General features: G+C 36.5%; 1 protein-coding gene across 2 annotated transcripts in view; it reads right to left on the reverse strand.

Moving 5' to 3' along the window:
- The window catches only part of SPATA16 (spermatogenesis associated 16), a 219,601-nt gene that overhangs the window by 185,256 nt on the left and 13,619 nt on the right, over window positions 1-20,726 (reverse strand). For both annotated transcript variants that reach the window (XM_001494206.6, XM_014732759.3), the window contains exon 2: window positions 13,397-14,027. In XM_001494206.6, coding sequence (XP_001494256.3) covers window positions 13,397-14,008 — 612 coding nt within the window. In that variant the 5' untranslated portion in view covers window positions 14,009-14,027. The remainder of the gene's footprint in view (window positions 1-13,396; window positions 14,028-20,726) is intronic.

The following is a 20,726-nucleotide window of genomic DNA, read 5'->3' on the forward strand; positions in this document are numbered from 1 at the left end:
TAAGACTGATGTCAAGAGCTGACTGCCTATGTTTTCTTCCAGGGGCTTTCTGATTCAGGTCTTACATTTAAATCTTTAATCCATTTTGAGTTTATTTTTGTAGATGGTGTAAGTAGTCCAGTTTCATTCTTTTGCATGTAGCTGTCTGGTTTTCCCAAAGCTATTTATTGAAGAGATTGTCTTTTCCCCATTATATAGTCTTGCCTCTTCTGTCATAGATTAATTGACTGTACAAGCATGGATTTATTTCTGGGCTCTCGATTCTGTTCCACTGATCTATGTGTGTGTTTTTGTACCAGTACCACACAGTTTTGAGTACTATAGCTTTGTGGTATAGTTTGAATCAGGGAGCATGATACCTCCAGCTTTGTTTTTATTTCTCAAGATTGCTTAGGCTATTCAGGGTCTTTTATGGTTTTATATAAATTTTGGGATTATTTGTTCTAGTTCTATGAAAAATGCTGTTGGTATTTTGTGAGAGATTGCATTGAATCTGTAGATTGCTTTGGGTAGTATGGAAATTATAACAATATTAATTCTTCCAGTTCATAAGCATGGTATATCTTTCCATTTATTTGTATCACCTTCTACTTCTTTCATCAATGTCTTACAGTTTTCAGAGTACAGGTCTTTCATCTCCTTGGGTAAATTTATTTGTAGGTATTTTATTCTTTTTGAAGCAATTGCAAATGGGATTGTATTCTTAATTTCTCTTTCTGATTATTCATTATTAGCATATAGAAACCCAGCAGATTTCTGATTATTGATTTTGTATCCTGCGACTTTACTGAATTCATTTACTAGTTCTAATGTTTCTTTGATGGAGTCTTTAGGGTTTTCTATATAGTATCATGTCATCTGCAAATAGTGATAGTTTTACTTCTTCCTGTCCAATTTGGGTGCTTTTTTTTCCTTGTCTGATTACTGTGGCTAGAACTTCCAATACTCTGTTGAATGAAAGTATTGAGAGTGCACATCCTTGTCTTGTTCCTGATCTTAAAGGAAATGCTTTCAACTTTTCTCCATTGAGTATGTTAGCTGTGGTTTTGTCATATATGGGTTTTATTATGCTATCTTCCCTCTATACCCACTTTGTTGAGAGTTTTTATCATAAATGGATCTTAAATTTTGTCAAATGCTTTTTCTGCATCTATTGAGATGATTGTAGGACTATTACCCTTCATTTTGGTAATGTGACTTATCATGTTGATTGATTTGTGGATGTTGAACCATCCTTGCATCCTTGGAAAAATCCCACTTGATCATCATGTATGATCCTTTTAATGTATTGCTGAATTCAGTTTGCTAGCATTTTGTTGAGGATTTTTAGCATCTGTGTTCATCAGGGATATTGGTCTGTAATTTTCTTTTTTTGTACTCTCTTTGGTCTTGGTATCAAGGTAATGCTGGCCTCATAGAATACATTTGGAAGTGTTCCTTCCTCTTCAATTTTTTGGAATAGTTTGAGAAGGGTATGTGGGTCCTGACTAGACTGCATCTCTGCCTCTTGAGGTGGCTCTTTCTTTATATCCTTAGTTGTGGAAAATCTGTTCTGCTAGTCTCCAGATTGCTCTCAGTGACAGTTGTTCTATACGTAGCTGTAGTTTTGGCGTGTCAGTGGGAGGAGATGAACTAAGCATCTTCCTACTCAGTCACCTTGATCCAACCTTCTGTCCAGTTCCATTCTTGAGGAAGCAAGGCTTCCTAGTTGAGTTGTGGCAATAACCATTAAAATTTTTCTCTCCATGGACCTTTGACAATCAAACAGGTCATTTTTCACTTTTAATGCTACCTCTAGAACCTATGTAAATAGATATTTTCCCAAAGCTTCAGTCCATGAGGAGTAACTTCTTAGAGTTTCCTCTTAATTAATTTAGTCTCATTTCTTTTTTCTATTTTTTTATTGAGTTTATGATAATTTACAATCTTGTGAAGTTTCAGTTGTACATTATTGTTGTCAGTCATGTTGTAGGTGCACCCCTTCACCCTTTGTGTAGTCTCATTATTTCTTAATCTGAGAGATAGTCTTTTCTTAATTGTTCACATTCTCCAGGATTCTTTCTTTATCCCTCTTGCTTATTACACTTCAGGTGGCATCAGGTATGGATGATTCCTCAATGTACATCTGTGGTCATAAACTCTCCTCTGTGCTTCTTACATGCCTCTAGCTAACAAATGTGCTGCTCCAACTGAGCTTGCAACCAACCTTCATACAAAGCACATCAAAATTGCATTCATCCACTTTACTTCTAAATGTGCTCATGTTCCTGAGTTAGGGGCACTTTGATCCTTAGAAAATGCTTCTTTTGTTTCTCCCCTGCCACCAAGGTGTAAAAATTTTTCCTCCTTTTTTCCTTCCTTCTTTCCTTTACTTTGGTTTCTCCTTTTTATACTTACTATTGTTCATCTGGTTCTGCCATCTACTTTTCTCATCTAGATTACAATGAGTATAATCTCTCAGTGGCCTCTAGTCTTTTCCCTCTCAACTTTGCCTCTAAACCAGTGGCTTTCAGATATTTTTGACCAAGATCCATGGTAAAAAAAGTAAGAAATATATTTTACATCACAACCAGGACACATACACACATTTAGATAGGGAGCACACATAATTTATTTTTCTCTCTTCTTTCTATCTATATTTCCACTTATAGATAGATATAGATATACCTGAATACACAACAGAAACAAAATTTTCACAAAGTAAAACATCTTCCAGTTTTCCATGAACTCTGACATTTCCTATTGTTTTGTATTCCTATTCTATTCTGTTCTATTGATTTCAATTAAACATAACACTGGTCACAACCCATTAAATTGATTTCACAATCCTGTTATAGGTTATAACCCAGAGATTGAGCACTATTTTTGTGCTCTCTCTATATGCTAAAGTGATATAGCAAACACAAAAATCTGACTCTACCATTCCCACATTAATCCTTTTGAGAGACCTCCTATTGCCTACTGGATAATGTCCAAGATCTTGACAAGGCATGCATGACCCTCTGGCAACTTGCCAGCTCTTCAAACTTCATTTCTCCCCATTTTGTCCTGCACTGTCTACCCAGCAACCCTCATCTCCTTCCTATTTTACCCTTGAGTTTTCTCTTTCTTGTTTTCTCATACTCTCATCTCCATCGCCATTTTCCCCTAAAATCAACACTTGGGCCGTGGCAAATAAAATGTCTACCATAACAGGAGTATAATAAGATTTCAGAGATAACTGAAGAAAGGGTAAAGAACTATAATTTGGGGGTTGAAATCGTATACTTCCTTGTAGCTCCTGTAGTAACCAGCACAGTGTTGATAAACTAGTAACTATTCAATATTTCCTTCACTGATTCTCAATTAATCTTTTCTTCCCTACATTATTACTTCCCTATCTAAGAACCAATCTTTTGCCTTCAATACCAATTCCAATTTCTTCTACCTGATTTTTAAGACCACCCAGATGTGGCTCTATCTATTCACTCTTTTTCTTTTTTTTAAGATTGCCACCTGAGCTAACATCTGTTGCCAATCTTCTTCTTCTTTTTTTTTCTTCTTCTCCCCAAAGCCCCCCAGTACATAGTTGTGTATTGTAGTTATGGTCCTTCTGGTTGTGTATCCATTCTCATTTCATAACAGCTTCCCTGGCCTGCCCATCTCTTTGCTGTCTTTCTTCTGTTTCATGCTTCTTTCCTCAAGTTCTCCATCTTACTAGCAATGTTTCTCTCACATTTTATACTCATTTTCCATCCCTTCTACCCACCCCACTTTTCCATTCAGCTATTTATTTTTGAGATCCAGTTAAACCTCTAAATTCACCCAAAGTTGTCTCATCATTTCCATGAGTACTTTATGCATTTTTCTCTCTTTATCTTTCATAGGGGATAATAGTTCTTGACCCATTGGGTTGTTGTGAGGATTAGAGGAGTTAATACAGATAAAGTGCCTGCCACATAGTTCATGCTCATAAACGTGTATTGCAAACTCCATTGAACTTTCCCATCCTAAACCTTTGCTCTATGTGACCATTGCAGATCACTGAACACTTGATAGTTTTTTTGGTTTTTGTTTTCAAGATTGTCACCTGAGCTAACAACTGTTGCCAATCTTTTTTTTTCCCTTCTGCTTTTTCTCCCCAAGTCCCCCCAGTACATAGTTGTAAATTTTAGTTGTGGGTCCTTCTAGTTGTGGCATGTGGAATACCACCTCAATGTGGCCTGATGAGCTGTGCCATGTCCGCACCCAGGATCCAAACCAGCGAAATCCTGGGCCGCCGAAGCAGAGCGCACAAACTTAACCACTCGGCCCTGGGCTGGCCCTTTGATAGATTTCTAATTGCCTTACAGTTGTAGGACTTCTGTCTAAAGCTTGACTCTAAATTCCTTGAGAACCAAAGCCCTGTCATATAATGTGCTCTTACCCCATGTCACCCAGCAAGTTGATAGAAAAGTGAGAGAAATAGAGATAGAGAAGAGATAGAAAGTTGAGAGAAAAGTGAGAAAGTGGTCAGTTAGTAATTTGTACTTGATTTCTTGGTATAACTTACTCCACAAAATCAGTGTTTAATTATTCATCATCATCATCATCATAGACCAAAACAAGTACTCCAGAAGTTGTTTATTTTTGGATATAAAATATACTTTGGTAGTGGCATTCAAGTACATATGAATCTAATATTATTGGTACTCATAACAATTCATACAAAATAAGGAAACCACACTGAGACAGCACAATGAAAATCTGTCTGTTTCCCTTTTTTTCTTACCCCCTGCCTAACTACATCCTATTCTCTGATAGGAACACAATCATTTCCCAGATGGAAACAGTCTTCTCTATTTTAGTGAATGTCAAATGAGGCAACAGAAGAGTTAAACAAATAACTAGATGCTGAAATAAAAGTTTCCCCCTTTCTTCTAAGATAATCTGAATCAAAAGAGTAACCACAACCTCACTCTGTGTTACGTTTCTGCAAACAAATTCAAGAGGATCTCATCTACTCGGTACCTGCAGAATCTGTTTGAACATCACACTATATCGTGTATGAAGGCTGGAAAGGAGTGGCATGAAAGAGAGGATTTCTGTTTTACTATCATTTGAATCAAACACATAACCACCACCTCTAAAGTATGGAAATGATCCTGCGCATTAGAAAGATCTTGCTCAGCTTCCTATGGATTAATAATTCATTTTTCATCAAATCTTCACTCATGGGATGAATTTAATATTTTAGAGACACATACTAACCACTGGCTGAAATTTAGTATAAATGTATTTCTTAGTGTTAATAGGAAAGTAATCATTAAGTTAATTTGCTTTTTGAGTGAATATGAGAAGGTTATAAGTGTAAATTGCCAAGGAATAAGTTTTCATGACAATGACGTTTACATTTTTCTTGATGCTTTTTAATGGCTTTAGAATGTTTAGATATTACTTCTCTTATGCCCTTTAGAAAGGCGTATGTGGGTTAAGACCTAGAGTAGGTGATTTTAAAGAAGAAGGAAGAGTTGAGCATCTTCTACATGAGCACTTCTTAATTGTTAGCTGCTTAATAAAATGACGTGGGAACTTAAAAATGCCTCAGGCATGCTCATTGTCTGGACCCCAGACAATTGTATCAGATTCTCTGAGGATAAGTTTGGGCATCCATATATATTTAATAGGTCCCCCAGGTGACTGGAATTATGTCAAGAATCTATGAGGTTCATGATCTTTTTATATGGAACGTGATTCTCCTTTCATTTGTAAAGGGATACAAATTATAGTATAGTCTTATTTACTAAAAATTCTCCTACTCCCTCCGCCCCGCACACTCTACCACTATCTACGTAATGGGAAAGCTCAGTTCTCCCTGAGATAGCCAATGCCTGCCTTGCAATCCTTACTTGCTCCCTTTTTCTACACTTCCCCTCCTTTTGGTTCTCCCCACACCCCTCTGCACAAGCTTTCCCATTTTATGGGCACCGCATACAAATAAGAATTGTTGCTCCTTTCCTTGCTGCGTCAATGGCTGCTCTTGTGCAGGAAAGGGAGGGGGGCTTAGCAGGACTCAGACAAGTTAGAGGGTGGATGCGCAGGGGAGCCACGGCCATCCGGATAAAAAGACTTGATAGTAACAGGGGCCCATCAAATTGAGGAAACATCTCAGATCGTCTTCCCATTTCTCATCTCTTTTTAATAATACTTAGCCTGAAAAATATTGTGTTCCTTTAAACCAGTTATCAACTCTCCTTTGTGTAACTTGAGTCATTTAATCTTTTTGATTCCACTAGGGTCAGGATGATGACCACTGAAGTTAATTAAATTACAATGAAATATGTAAAGTCCTTCTAAATAGCCACTTAAAGGATACATATCAGGGAAAAAAAATCTTTTAGGATATAAACAATAACAACACTAAACTAAAAGTAAGAAAATACATAACCTGAAAATGCAAATGAAATCTGGGAACTTAGGCAGCAAGACCCTATTCCTTGTCTCTTAACTCTGGCTTATTGAGGGCAGGGACTAAGTTTTATTTATATTTGCATCCCCTGCATTTAGCACTATGTCAGGCTGAAACAACCAGTATATGTTAGTCGTATGAACACACTTTTTCTTATAATCACAAATCCTGCTTTTCTAGAGATTTGTCTTATTTAACTATCATTTAATTATAGGGATATATCTACTTTTATTATTTTATTTTTGAGGTTAAGAGAGGCGTTCATTTTGTATTTTCCTGCTATGTAAATTTGCTAGCATTTAAAAAAACATCTCTTATCATTAAGTAATTATTAGTTATGGTATCCCTGGATAGAACAAAGATGGCAACAATCAAGTTAAAAATTGAAATGTTTAATCCTGAACATACAGAGTTCAGCAGTCAGTTTATACCTGACAACTACATAAAAATGAAGTATTTCTCGCATAATAATTTGTACATTTAAGTGAGAGCTTATATTTTTGTCAGAAGCAGCTAATGGTTCAAAATAGTGTTTGATGGAGATTACTCCTTCTGAAAGGGGGTATAGTGTAGAAAGCAATGCATTATTTTGGCCCCTTAATTTAATTGAATTCCAAATATCATTAAAAGAAGACTAAATTTTTAATGTTAATCAAAGAGAAAGTGGAATATGAATTAAAACAATGATTATAAACATTGAGTTGGGTAAAATCCTTTGGGGTGCTAAAGTTTTAAGTTAAGTACATGCGGTACAGGGAAATGAGGTACTTGAGAAGTACAATGACAACTTGTATATAAATTTAGAGTTCATCAAGTTTTCCAATAAGCAATTCTGATATCCTATGGGAAAGCACCTTGTAGTTGGGCACTGTTTATTATCACTCCTACTTCACTATGTTCTAAGGGGTTAAGAAAGCTGCTGAAGGTCACACATCACCAGAAGTGGCATCAAATACATAGTGTGACTTTAAATTCATCAGCTCCACTCATCACAGCTCTGGACCCATTTGGCCACCTATGGCTCTATGAGCCAGATAGATGGAAGTGCTTACTGCTAACTTGATGGAGGGGCAACAGCAGGCATTTGAGAACCGACCAGTGGTGTGGCATAAATCCTTTCTACTCAGAATGGTCCCACCAGCATGGACATCATTTGGGAGTTTATTTGAAAAGAGGCATCTGGTGCTTACTACAGACCTAACACATCAGAATCTGCATTTTTAGTGATATTCCTGTATAATTTTATGTAAAGTATGAAGAGCAATAGTGTAAAGAATTCCAGATGTGAAATCAGGGCACTAGAATTCAACCTCAGCCCTACCACAAACTGGTTGTGGAACTTTAAGTAAGTTTTTAAGACTTTTTAGAGCATGTAGGGGAGCAGAATTTGCTATCCCAAAATGTGTCTCTTGCTTGATTATTGTTAAGAACAAAAGACTCAGGAAGAAACTTTGAACTTCCCCCTAACTGCCTAAAAGAATTTAAAATAGAAGGCCTATTTCAGGAAGGAGCTATCACCTTAGATAACTATAGTATAATATGAAGTAGGTGTGGTAGACAGGGAGGAACCTAGCAAGGTCCATTTGATCAAAGTCCTTTCCATGTCCCATTGTCTCTGCAAGGCATGGCAAACAGTTGTTTACCAAACATTTGCTTTTCTATTTCCATGTGAACTGCCTTCCTGCCCTTTGAAATCCCAAACTATTACCCCCAACATCTTCTTTGGTCTTTAGCTGAATATGATATTTAAGGTGATGGCTTTGGTCATTTTGGAGATTACTCAGTTTTCCTGGGTTTCTCCCATGTATACTTGCTACTAAGCTTTGTTTGATTTTCTCCTATTATTCTGTCTCATGTCAATCTAATTCTTAGACCAGCCTCTAGAGGGTAGAGGAATATTTCTTCCTCCTCCACAAGCATCAGTTTCTTCATCTGTAAAATGGGGACGATAATATCTATCCCAAAGGTTTTTGTGATGATTATTTGAATAAAAGTGCCCAGACCCCAGCAGATGTTTAAGAAAGGTATGCTGAATCCATATGCAAACCCACAGATGTATAAAAAGACAGCTCAGGCACTCAGAGAATTTGGTGAATTCTCGATTTCATGATTATGTTGCACTAAAAACTAACTGTGTTAGAATCCATTTAAGTTAAGCTTTCTGGGATATCCACATTTCATGCCCTAGAGATTTGCTACAGAATTATTCTCAGCAGAGCAATTATAGGTGAGGCTGCCCTATAATGAGATATCCTTGCTAGTTCATTAAATAAACCCCCTTGGATGGGCTCCAAAATGGACCTGCCTCATATCAAATTCCATTACACTGGAAATAATCTTATAAGGCCCTGGTGTGGGTTCAATCGTCCTGGATACCTAATGTTTACCATAAAGGGAATGTGTTCTAGAACAATGATTCCCAAAACTGGTTCTCAGACCAATGATTTACTGATTCAAGGGGGAGAAATAATAAAGCCAATTTAGTCAACTTTTCATAAAATTAAAATACAATCTATTTAAAAAATACCCTTTATTCTGAGTATGCCCTTTCTGTTTTCTATCTTTTTTTCTTTTTGGTCTTAAACTGCTCCAGGTTTTTATAAATAATAATGGTATTAGGTGATAATTTTTATAATGTTTTTACACAATACAAATACAATGTCACCCCTCTTCCCCAATTTTTAAAAAAATTTTATGGGTCCTTGAAATCCAAAAATTCTGAATCACTGTTATAGAAACAACTGCTTAAAAGGAAATGCTTTTTTATGAAGTTAGTGTTGGGCATAGAACATTTTAAATTAGGGACCAAACTAGTACAGAGTTCTAATTAGAGGGCCAATCTGTTCAATGTTGACGTATGACAGAGGAGAGTATTCCTCACACTGCGACATGCACAAGGACCACTTTTGTGCATTTTAGCAGATCTCGATTCTGCAGGCCTGGCACAGTCCAAAGTTCTGTATTTCCAACACACTCACACTTAGAGTAGCAAAGGCACAGTGGTTAAGCTGGTGCGCTCTGAAAGCACACCACCCTGGTGCAGCTCCTCGCTCTACCATGTCCAGCTGCTGACCCTCAGCAGGTTACTTAACTCTTGGTTTTCTCATTAGTAACAAAATAATAATAATAATAATAATCCTATCTCATAGGTTTGTTGTAATAATAAAATGCAACCATGAATGCGACATTCCCAGAATGTAAAATACAGTACCTGACACATAGAAAGAGTTCCATAAATGTGAGTTATTACTCTGACTTTGCAGATCAGTGACTGGAGCGCCAAGATATTAGAAAAAGATTAGCACCTCCAGGGGTTCCTACGTGATGAAATCAGAAGAATTGAAAGTTCTGGTTGGTAAGGGATAAGCTGTGTGCTGTCTTCTTTGGCTAGTTCAGTGAGATTGTTTGAAGCTGTGAATCTTGAAGGGTGTATATAGATCTGTTCTAATTCGAAAGGTGGAAGCCTATTAATTACTATGATCCTATGAGTAAGATTGAAATGATGGTATTGTTTAGGTTGAATGGTACAAACTTAGAAGAACCTTTGATAATTTCTTGGAGTGTTTTTCCTATTAGTGGCAAGAAAAATCTGATTAGTACATTCTCAGACCTTTATGTTTTCTATAAGTCTTTACTTTGTTAATAATTTTTCTTCTCCTCATGAAAGTGCAACTAGAGCGTTTATTAATTAATCTCTTCCTATTTGTATTGACAGCCAAGCAATTTATTGAATAGTGGTGTGTACTGCCTAATATGCAAATACAACTACATGAGGCCAGTGCTCTGTATTTTTCCTTGTAGAACCCCTACTATTTTTATGGTGGGTGAATTTATATAGTTGTCCTTTAAAAATTACAGGGAATAGCATCTAGGCATGAAAACGTGATTTAATATGAATTTGTGTTTCTATCTTCAGCTTATACCTTTTGCTCTATTGGTGTGACTTCTGACATGAATACAAACACAAGAGCAAACGATAAAACTTAACCAAGATTGATGAGACAAGGACTAATCTTACCTACATAACTGGTTCAACTTTATATAGGGAAAAGAAGGCATGGAATTAATACTTTGTCAAGAGCACGAGGAAACCAACATGTAAGCAGAATATTCCTAATGGGTTTCTTAGAGGCATTGGAAATTATCATGTCAATTAATAAATATTCATAAATCTCCAGGGCCTTTCCCAGTTTTTACTTTCCTATTTCTTTTCTCTGGTCTTACCTTTAACCATAACCAGTCTTCTGTGTACTCGTACAGCTGACTTTGTACCACCCAGTTGGCAAGCATTTTGTATGCCTTACAATCTCTCCCACGTAATAAGCACTCTATGGGAAAGTTGCTGGTTATCTTTCAATATCCATTGACCCCTTCTTCCTCAGTATTAGGACTCTGAATGTTAGGGCCAACCGGAATAGACTATATTTTTCAGCCTTCCTTGTGGGTTTGTGTGGCCACATGATTAAATTTGGGTCAATGAAAAAAAATGGAAACGGTGTGTGCAACTTCTGTGAAGTGTGCTTATAGAGACACAGTGTGCCTCTCTCCTTCCTTTTTACCTCTTCTGCCTGGCTAGAATGTGGATATGATGATACTAAGGAGCTACCATTTTGGATCATGAGGTCAAAACCACATCTTGAGGAACTAAATAGAAGCTGGCACCTTGATGATCATATCATACCAGCACTTAACAACCTAAATTTGTGTGTGAGAAAAATAAAGTCCTATCTTTCTTTAGACACCATTATTTTGAATTTTCTGTCACTTGCAGCCAAAGCTAATCGTAACTTATACACACTCAAATATTTGTTGATGATCTGTCTCTCAGGTGTGATACTTAACATTATGCCATGGTATCTGTCATCCATCCTGTCTTACTCAAAGCCTTTAAAAGGGAGAGATCCATTAAAGAATACCTGAGAACATTCAGTATTGAAGAAGTTAAATTTAGGAGAAAAATTTAGGAGAAGAAAGGGTTAAAGGAGTTAAAAATCTTTTTCCATTCCCAGTAGCTTTGGTTTATTTAGAGACAGTCTAGGTAAGATTTCAAAGTTAACTTCCGAGATAATTAGACAAAAGCTAGGGCAGATGTCTAAGCTAAGTTTTGGTCCCGAAATAATTACCTTTGTTAATTACCAATAATTAGTGTCAGCATCCAAAGGTTTCCTAAAAACCCTTGGGAGGGAGGAGAGGGAGAGAGAGAGAGAGACAGAGAGAGAGAATGTGCACAAGAGAGAGTTCTGACTCTCTCAGAACACAAGCATTTGTTAGTACAATTATTTGGGGCCATTAAAACCTGATTCAAATTTTACAATTATGAACACTGGGTATTTTGGAAAGCTGGATATTTTCTTCCAGTTAATGTAGATATCTTTGGCTTCTACCTAGACTTAATACGAAGGTTGTATCATCATATATATATTGAAATTTATATCATTATTATAGATATTAAGTATGTGTTAAATTAATATATATCTTTTATTTTATGCCTTTTTCATTGCCAAAGTGATTACTTTTCTTTATCTATCAAATTATACCTTTAACCCTGCCCTTTACCCCCCTCGAAAAAATTTCAGCTGGAAATGGCCCTAGCAGAAGTGCCAAGGGTCCTTCCTGGCAACCTTCTTTAGCATTCTTTCCTCAGTCAGAGGTTGCTGAACTTTCACTCAAAAAATAGCAGAGTTCTCGGTGGTTTGTGAATAACTTAATCTGAGTGGGCGTGCTTTATATCGTTCACAAGTTTACATAGTGCATCACTCTTCCCTTCTTTGTGTAGTTGACCCTTTACGAGGACACAAGTATTTCTAGACACATCTATTGGTTTGCTAGCTCATCACTTCATATATCTAGGGGCCTCTTTTTTGTGCTTAGACTTTCTTTTTAATATTTCAGGGCACCATTGTCTGGTATTGTCCATTAGTAATTCACTGTAGAGGCAGTCATTTTAACTGGCAAGTAACCATGGAAATAATACTTTACTCTTTAAATCTCCATCACAAACATCTCACATTTGACTCCTGCTCATGTCCCCCTTCCCATGGTGGATCAATCACTCCTTTATGCCATCTCTATTTAATTGTTTCCTGCTTTGTTGCCTTCACCAGACTGTTAGAGGAAAGGGACCATGTCTTAACTCATTTTTTATATCTCCAGTGGCCACCAGGCATATCTAGAATGCATTGAAAATTTCTTGTAATTAATGAAATATGCAGTCACCAATATTGCCAGCCTAATGGGACTTCTAGTTATACACTTTGGTCTTTCTATAGGTTCAGTGAGTCATGAGAGGGAGAAATTTTCCCACTAACTATTTTGTGTTTTAAAGGTGATTCTCAAGTTTCTTTTAGTCCATGGGCTATTTCTTTATGCCAAGATATTGGCAAACTTACCAGTTTCCAAAGAAAAAAAATAATGATTCATAAAGCTCACTAGAATGGGAAGGAAAGCGAAGTTTGATGATAAAGTAAAATGGTGTTATTTTGTTTTTAGTAAGTATCATGTATAAATTATCAGCCCATGTTAAAAAGTAAAGATGGTTACATTTAATCATGAAGACTACATATTAAAAGGGGACAATTCATATACTCATTAACTGCCTACTTCTAGGGCATCTATATTCTACCCACCACCGTTTCACTAAAACTTTATGGCTTTTATAGGTGTACATCTAAATTACAAAACCAGCTACATTTTTATATATGCTACCATTCACCGCAGGGTTTGTTAACAGAGAAAAAGCATGAGGCATACTTTTGGGGTGATTTCTATATGTCAAGTACACACAGGTATATTAATTTCAGCATATCTTATTTGCTTACATAAACCGAGAACCACATAATCCTGTTATTATTCAATATTTTCACCCCATAATCACTGCTCATTATGGTATGATCAGAGCTGCTCAATGTAGTCCCAACTCTCCATTTCACAGCTTCCCATCACCAATTTATATTTTCTTTAATTCCATACCTCCAATGCTGTTCTGAACTGTCCTGCTGCCACGGCATATTTCTTTTGTCTGTAGCAGGAGCTGGCATCCTTTAAGGCTACTTGAAGCCATTTGTCAATCTGAGGCAGAAAGCTGAAATGAGGTACATGCAAGGGGTCTACTATTTCAGCAGCTTGGCACGTTGGCCGAATCCCAGTGGACACGAAAGTTTCTACAAATTCATAGCTCACATCCTCTTCATCGACATAGACCAACTTCCCCTCCACATCCATGATGTTCTTTAAGGGGATGTGAGGCAGAGGCATGGTCATCAACGGGCTGTCAAGTTCCATTATCTTTGCCTCTTTCCTTCCAGCTGGCTTTTCTTCACCTTCTGCCTTCCTTTTAAAGGCCACTTTCTCTAAATCATTGCTTTGTTTTTCTTTGATGCTCTTTGCCATTTTTATTCTTTCAACTGTGATTTCTACCTGTTTATCCCCACAGGTTTTCTTAATCTCTTGTGACATTTCCAGGATACTGGGTGGGTTTGCTAAGGTGGACATTTTCTTGCTTGTGTTTATCTTTGGAACAAGCTGATCCGGACAGACCTTATTAACTGTATTCTCCAAACCCCTACTGCTTCCTGAATCCATTTATTCCTCCCTGAAACTCCTGTAAGGATGAGAAGGGTGAGAAGAAGAAAAAGAATTAAAACAATATTTTGAAATTCCAATGGTTTAAGACTATAGTCAAATTCATTTCAAACACTGTTTTACTCATTTACAATTTATAATTGTAATACTCAATTATAGGTATTTATCACCTTAAAGTAAAGCTGCATGTACATCATCTGTTGACTGTTTTACGAAGGAAGTGAATGTTTCCATCTCAAAACTCACCAAGAATTTGTCGAAAACACATTTAGACAATGTCTTAAAGAATGATCATCTATAGCTGAACAATATTGAATGAACGTTTTTAGGGGGTGCTCAAATTCATCACATAGGAAAATCTTATACTTAGCCACTGAGGTCAAAAAAGACAAAAAAAAATCCATCTCGATATTAATTTCCTCAGAAAGGCAGGTGGTCTAGAACTCATTATAAAGTATACCGCTAACCTGCATAATAGACTTGGGAGTCTAAAGAAACCACAGCTGCTTCCCGTGAAAAGCTTCCAGAAATGTTGTGAGCACAATGTTTCCTCGATTAGTTTCTTCTATTAGCAAAGAAAATCTCAAGTTTAAGCAGCTTTAAAGATAACTATTATTCAGAACTGACTTGAAAGTAGAAGAACATGACCTTCAATCTCACATTAGATGTGCAGCCACATATTCATCTTGAGTCTACTGTATTAATATTTTTGTAGCAGTGTATCAATACTGTCCCTTATATGATGATGAGGCATTTTCCTAAATCACTAATGTTCAGAACAACATAATAACTAACAGTCTTTTGAGTCAAAGCTTTCCACATTCTATCTCTGCTTCTATATTAGTTTCAAAATATAAAACATCCTAAGATTTAATGATTCTATAGTATGGTTAGTGCCGATTTTTTAAGACTCTTTTACCTATCATATTCTGTCCTGGAAACAACTCTGTAGGGTAGATAGGAATAAGGATGATATTTTTCAAAGAAACTAAAGGATAGACAGGTTAAGTTGCTCATCCAAGTCACACTGTTGGTCATTAGCAGAACTTGGATTGCTATTTCTCTCCTGGGACTTCCACTCACTAACTCCTAGCCTAGGGTTCTTCCTCTAAAGCATGCTGTTCTTCAGGATAGCGAATAGCAAATTTATATCAGAACAAAAAGAAAAGAGAAAATGCAAGAAAGAAGGACTGAGTATGATATAAGACAACAATGAGATTAAAACTAACATGCTTGCTTCTTTTCAACTACCACAAGGACAGTGCCTGGCTCAAAATAAAGTCTTTGAGTAGCTTCTCAAAATTTATCCTTTTGTTAATGTTGTTGATTATTTTCATTTGTTTGAAAGATAGCAGTTTGCCTACAGAAACCCTTTAAAACCCCCTGAACTTTGACTCAGTAATTCTTAAGGGAAGTAAAGGAAGAAACAAAATGGTACATAAGACTCTAACCTCTGAGGCACTTGCCTCCTCCCTGCCATTGTACATTTGTGACGTCAGAAAAGGTTTAGGTCAAACATGGACATATCAGAAATTCTACTATGATGATCTCATATTATCTCACAGGAAAGACTGAGTTCCAGTAATTCCAATAACAGCTATCCTGGATTCCCCACTGATTTATACTAACACATTAGAGTTGTGTGTATATGGGGGGAAAACACATAAAAGATTGAAATTTTTGCATCTGTGTTATACTCAATATTGAAGGAGACCATCAAGGCTGGGGATCACGGGCCCCATCAAGACAGCTTTACTTTGGGCAAAGTCCTGTTTTCTTTTCCTCTCTTAGAATCATTCCTGATATCCAATTCTTGCATCTTTTGGACTACTAATGTGGCTACTCAGAGCAGGAAGGGGAAAACTGTCTTGACCATGACTCTGTGTTATGTTTGCTCTTGTGCCACACATGATTCGGATTGAGTAAAAGTTAGCTTCAGTCCTTGAATTGAGATCTCTGGTGGATGGACGCTATGGCTATGTGTCTACACCAACAAGTTCCTCTCAGTAGCAGAGATGCAGAAATGGAAGTAGCACAACTCCAACACCCCATATATATGCTGTATGGTTTTTTTAGTGTCATGTGAAATTTTGAGTAAAATTTATATTCCACAGTGTGGCTAAGTTCCAAATAAAATTTGATTCCTATGAATACTATAGAAATTATATTTATGTTCCCCTCTTTGTCCAATGTTGCCTGTGAAGTAAAAGAGATGTGAAGCTCTTGAAACTTGTTTAAAGTTCAAAATATTTGATTCGAAGGATCTCAGATTCGTATTCATTCTTACAAGTGACTGCAAAAAACTCTAAAAAGGAAATGTTGGTGGGTGAGCTATTCCAAAATTTTCACGGTACCTCTCAGGTATATTTTCTAAACTCTCTCTCTACTTTAAGCACCAGTGGCTAAAATGCGTTAGAATATCTGTAGTTGGCTGTTATTAGTAACATTTTGAGCCTCGACGGTAGCACTACCTATCTCTTCTGCATTTATTTCACATCTCTTAAACACACGTAAATGTTTAAGTTTATCTTTATAACCACTTCTTCCAGAGGGTAATTGTTCTCCATCTGTCTGTCTGTCTCTCTCTCTCTCTTTCCCTTCCTCTGCCTATTTTTCTTTCAAACTCCTCCACTCCAGTCTTCCTCCTAGCTGTCTCCCACCCTTCCTTGTGCCTGTTTTCTTTGTAAGAAGGAAGGTTTTATTATTTTCAAGAAACAGGCTTCTGAGTATTTCTGCATCAGTCCTTAAACCTCTCTCTAGAAATCATAACTTTGGTCTTCAGTGCAGTTTTGTACAAGAAACAATGATAGAGAGGAAAAAGTGTACATGGTGCCTAGAGCACTCAGGGGGAATAAATTTATAAGCAAACGTCTCATTTTCAAACACCTGGAAGATCAATTATTCCAAATTTACCCAAGAAACAATAATTCATGCTCCCTCAAAAACCCAGAATAAATATCCTATGGTTTAAAAGTGGCGTAAATGAAAAACCATGGGCAAACTCAACAAATATTTCTCAACACTGGTTGCAAATCAGGTGATTTCAGCTTCAGATTTAGAGCCTGTTCTTTACAAAAGTTGTTGCACGTCTACAGAAGAGTTATGCAACTGCTCACTTACAGCTTTTTAAACAAATTATAAAACTCCATTTAAATAATTTGAAATTCAAGGCCTTTCACCATCTAGCCCAATGTGTGTTTGCAGATTTATTTAGCACTCCTTCTGTAAACCGCTCTGAAGTCAAGCTGAACTTCTTGTTACTTCCAAAAAGTACTTGTTTTTAGTTTGTCTACTAAGAATTCTCCATCTTCTTGCTCCTGCCTCATCCTGCCTGTCCAAACCTAGCCAGAAGTTATCCATCTCTCCCTCCTCAGAATACTGGCAGCATTTATAGCCCTGACTTTCCACATTGCAGCTATGCGTGAAGGACTTATTTCTTCCAATGGGCTCCCCCAAAGCAGAAATATGCTTTATTTATATCGACTTTAGTTCAGTGCTTTGCATGGAGTAGGCATTCAATAGATGTTGATCAATATGGACGCTGTGAATCAAAGGCTAATTTACACGTTTTAAGAGAAACAAAATTGGATTTTTCTAAAGGTATGGCCTATAACTTTGTAGAAGTTGTTTCTGAGGTGTTTGGCTAGATTTTGTTTTGTTTTGTTTTAAATTTGGTCCTGGATAAAGTACATTTTCTTCTCTGATAGTTCAAGTGAATCATGTACCAAGTAGATTTAAACTATCAACCTCTTCATTTTTTTTAGTAGTCAAGTTGATTAACATGACATTAGTCAGTGTTCCTGAGGCAATGAGTTACACTTTAATCATTACTTCAATAAAAATACTTTTAGAAAAAACTATTAGACAATCATTATGTATGTCAAAGAAGTATTCACTGATAACATTCTGTAAAAATGTCCATTCTTTAATTTAGAAGACAGCACCATAAAATTGATTTCCTCACAGAGACATGCCTTGAAAAAAGATCTCCAGCAAATATTGATAGGAGACATGTGAACAATCTCCAGGGTTTTATAATAAATACAGCACAAGAAGCAAAGAGAGGTTAATGTTCAATCATTTCCAGGGGATAACCATTTAAAATTTATTCAATGGACTTTCAACGCATTTATTTTTTTCTTCAAGCATTTCATCAAGCATTCTGTTCTATGTGGGAATTTCTATTACTTCACAGATACAATCAGTAGTTTACATGGCTATTAGTACCACAAATTATTTATTACAATTTCAATTGAAATAGGTAGTTCAAACATGGGCAATTCAGAAAAAGAGAATCCTTAAAATGTGCAGTCTGAAACATTCAACATCACAGTTGCTATGGTTTTCTTTCTTTAAACAAAAAAAAGAAAAGGATCTAATTTTAACTTGCGGTTAAATGTAACCAGAGAGACATTATGAGGAAAAACATCTTGCTTGTTAGTCCACTAGTACACCTTGATATTTTTTAAAACACATCACAAAAGATTTCTTCAATCCAATCATTATTTATTGAACACCCTCTAAGAGCAATGTATTGTGCTAGGTAATATGAAGGAAACTAAAGATGACCAAACAGGGTCTTGGCATTCCAGAACTCATAGCTGGGGCTAGGGGTGGAGGATGGGAAGGATGGTGTTTAGATAAATAACTTTATACAGATGAGACACTCTCTCACTAGACTGAACTGCTGGAGAGGCGGAAATATATTACAATTCTTTTTCTATTCTGATGTCTAGTTCCTTCAGAGCCTGGAAGGTAATAGACCTTCAAAGCACATTTGTTATTCAAATGAGTGTGTGGCTGAAGTGAGTACTATGGTAGCAATAAATGGGCATGCCTCTATGGGAATGTGGAACTGATGCAGTTTCAAGAAATTTGCTTTTTAGAAGAGGCAGAATGAGTGGTGTCCCTATCGGGCAATTTTTCTTCTTTTTTATCCAAGTACCCATAAAGAATAGTTCACCATTTTCAGAAGTGGGAGTGAATTTGGCTCACGATTGTTAAGAAATATAAACTAAGACATAATGTGTAGTATTATATAAATAATAAGAACCAATGGGTACTCCCTGTTTACAAAGTCCTCTCACTGGATTACCCCATTTGTTTCTCACAACTACTCTTTTGCATAAATATCATTGCTCTCATTTTACTAACGAGGAAATCAAGAGATTAAACCACTTGCAAGAGATTACCAAGAGAACTTATCAGACCTAAGACTTAAACCCAGGACACTTGATGCCAAATTCCATAACTTCTGGACCACAGGATAACACATTCCTATGCACTGCACCACCATTTGACAGGGATTTGTACTTTCCTTAATTAAAATTTTTTTAAAAATTTAATAACCATGTATTTAACTTTACACTGTTTTATTGTATGGGACTCCTTTTAAAATGGTAACAAAATGAATTAGCAATTTCTGGTTAACAAGTAAATGAACCAAATTTGTTGAGAAAGGCATTCGATTTTAGGTGTTTTTTTATAAGATCATTAGTTGCAAGTGTTAAGTATGGTCATGTTATATTCTAGCAGTCGTTACATTCAGGAAAAAACTGATGTGAATGCTACATTTCCACATGAATGGCTGCCAGGGATTCCAAACTTGAAATTACCTAACCATTTGCTCATCACTAAGTCACCAAATGGGAATAATGGCATCAAAGCAACTGTACTTCTTTGTCCCTGGTGTGCTGTAAACATTTGCCATGGTGCATCAGAGAGAGCTCTAGAAAGGCGTCTTCATCAAGGTATTATATAGTGGAAAGAGCATTCAGTTTGGAGTTACAAGATTACATGACAACATCCTCCTCCAGGCCCTATGACTTCCTCCCTAGGTTATTGCAATTGTTTCTTCACACACAGCAGTTCAAGTCATCCTTTTTAAATGAAAATCAGATCTCACTAAGTTCTAGCTTAAAACCTTTCAATGGCTGCCCATAACATCTAGAATAGAATATAAATCCCATAGGCCTCTGCTCCCTCTGAAAACTCATCACATGTCCTTCCTCCTTTCTACTATGTTGCCACCTCCTGACTTTTATTCTGTTCTGTTAATTTAACAAGTGCATTCTCACGTCAGAGCCTTTGCACTAGTTGGGCTGGAATATTCCCTTCACTATGTTTCACATTACTCAGATCATACCCTAAATGACTGTTCCCAAAGTAACTTCCTCTGATCAATTAAAGTAATCACCTCCCAGTCATATATCAATTTTAAATCTCTCCATACCACTTAGTGCTATTTATTTATATATATATATATTTCATTAATATCTAGCTTCCTCCACCACAATATAAGCTCCATGAGAGAATATACCTGTATGCCCAGTTCACTGCTATGTATTCAGAATGTGTTCAACTGAGTAGGTACACAATAAATATTTGTTGACTGGACAACTGGATGATTGTATCTTATCTTATTGCATACTTAATGAAGAATTTAAAATTATCTCTTTTGTTCCTGCTGCACCACATTATAAAAGTTTAGACAGTTTCGTTGGGAGTAACCTAAACACAAGCTAGCTTTTTACAAATTGGCTTCACCATGGAAAGCTTCTCTAGGCAGTGTGGCATCCTGATTCTTTCTTTTCTTCCATTTTTATTGTTTGCTACTCTAAGTCAACAATATTTATGATGCACCTGCCTTGGTCTCTTTTATTTTAGTCTTTGTTAGGGAGTAAATAATTCCACTGATTCTTTGTTGACATAAAGTATG

The sequence above is a fragment of the Equus caballus genome, chromosome 19 (assembly GCF_041296265.1).
Source record: "Equus caballus isolate H_3958 breed thoroughbred chromosome 19, TB-T2T, whole genome shotgun sequence".
NCBI classification, from domain to species: Eukaryota; Metazoa; Chordata; class Mammalia; order Perissodactyla; family Equidae; genus Equus; species Equus caballus.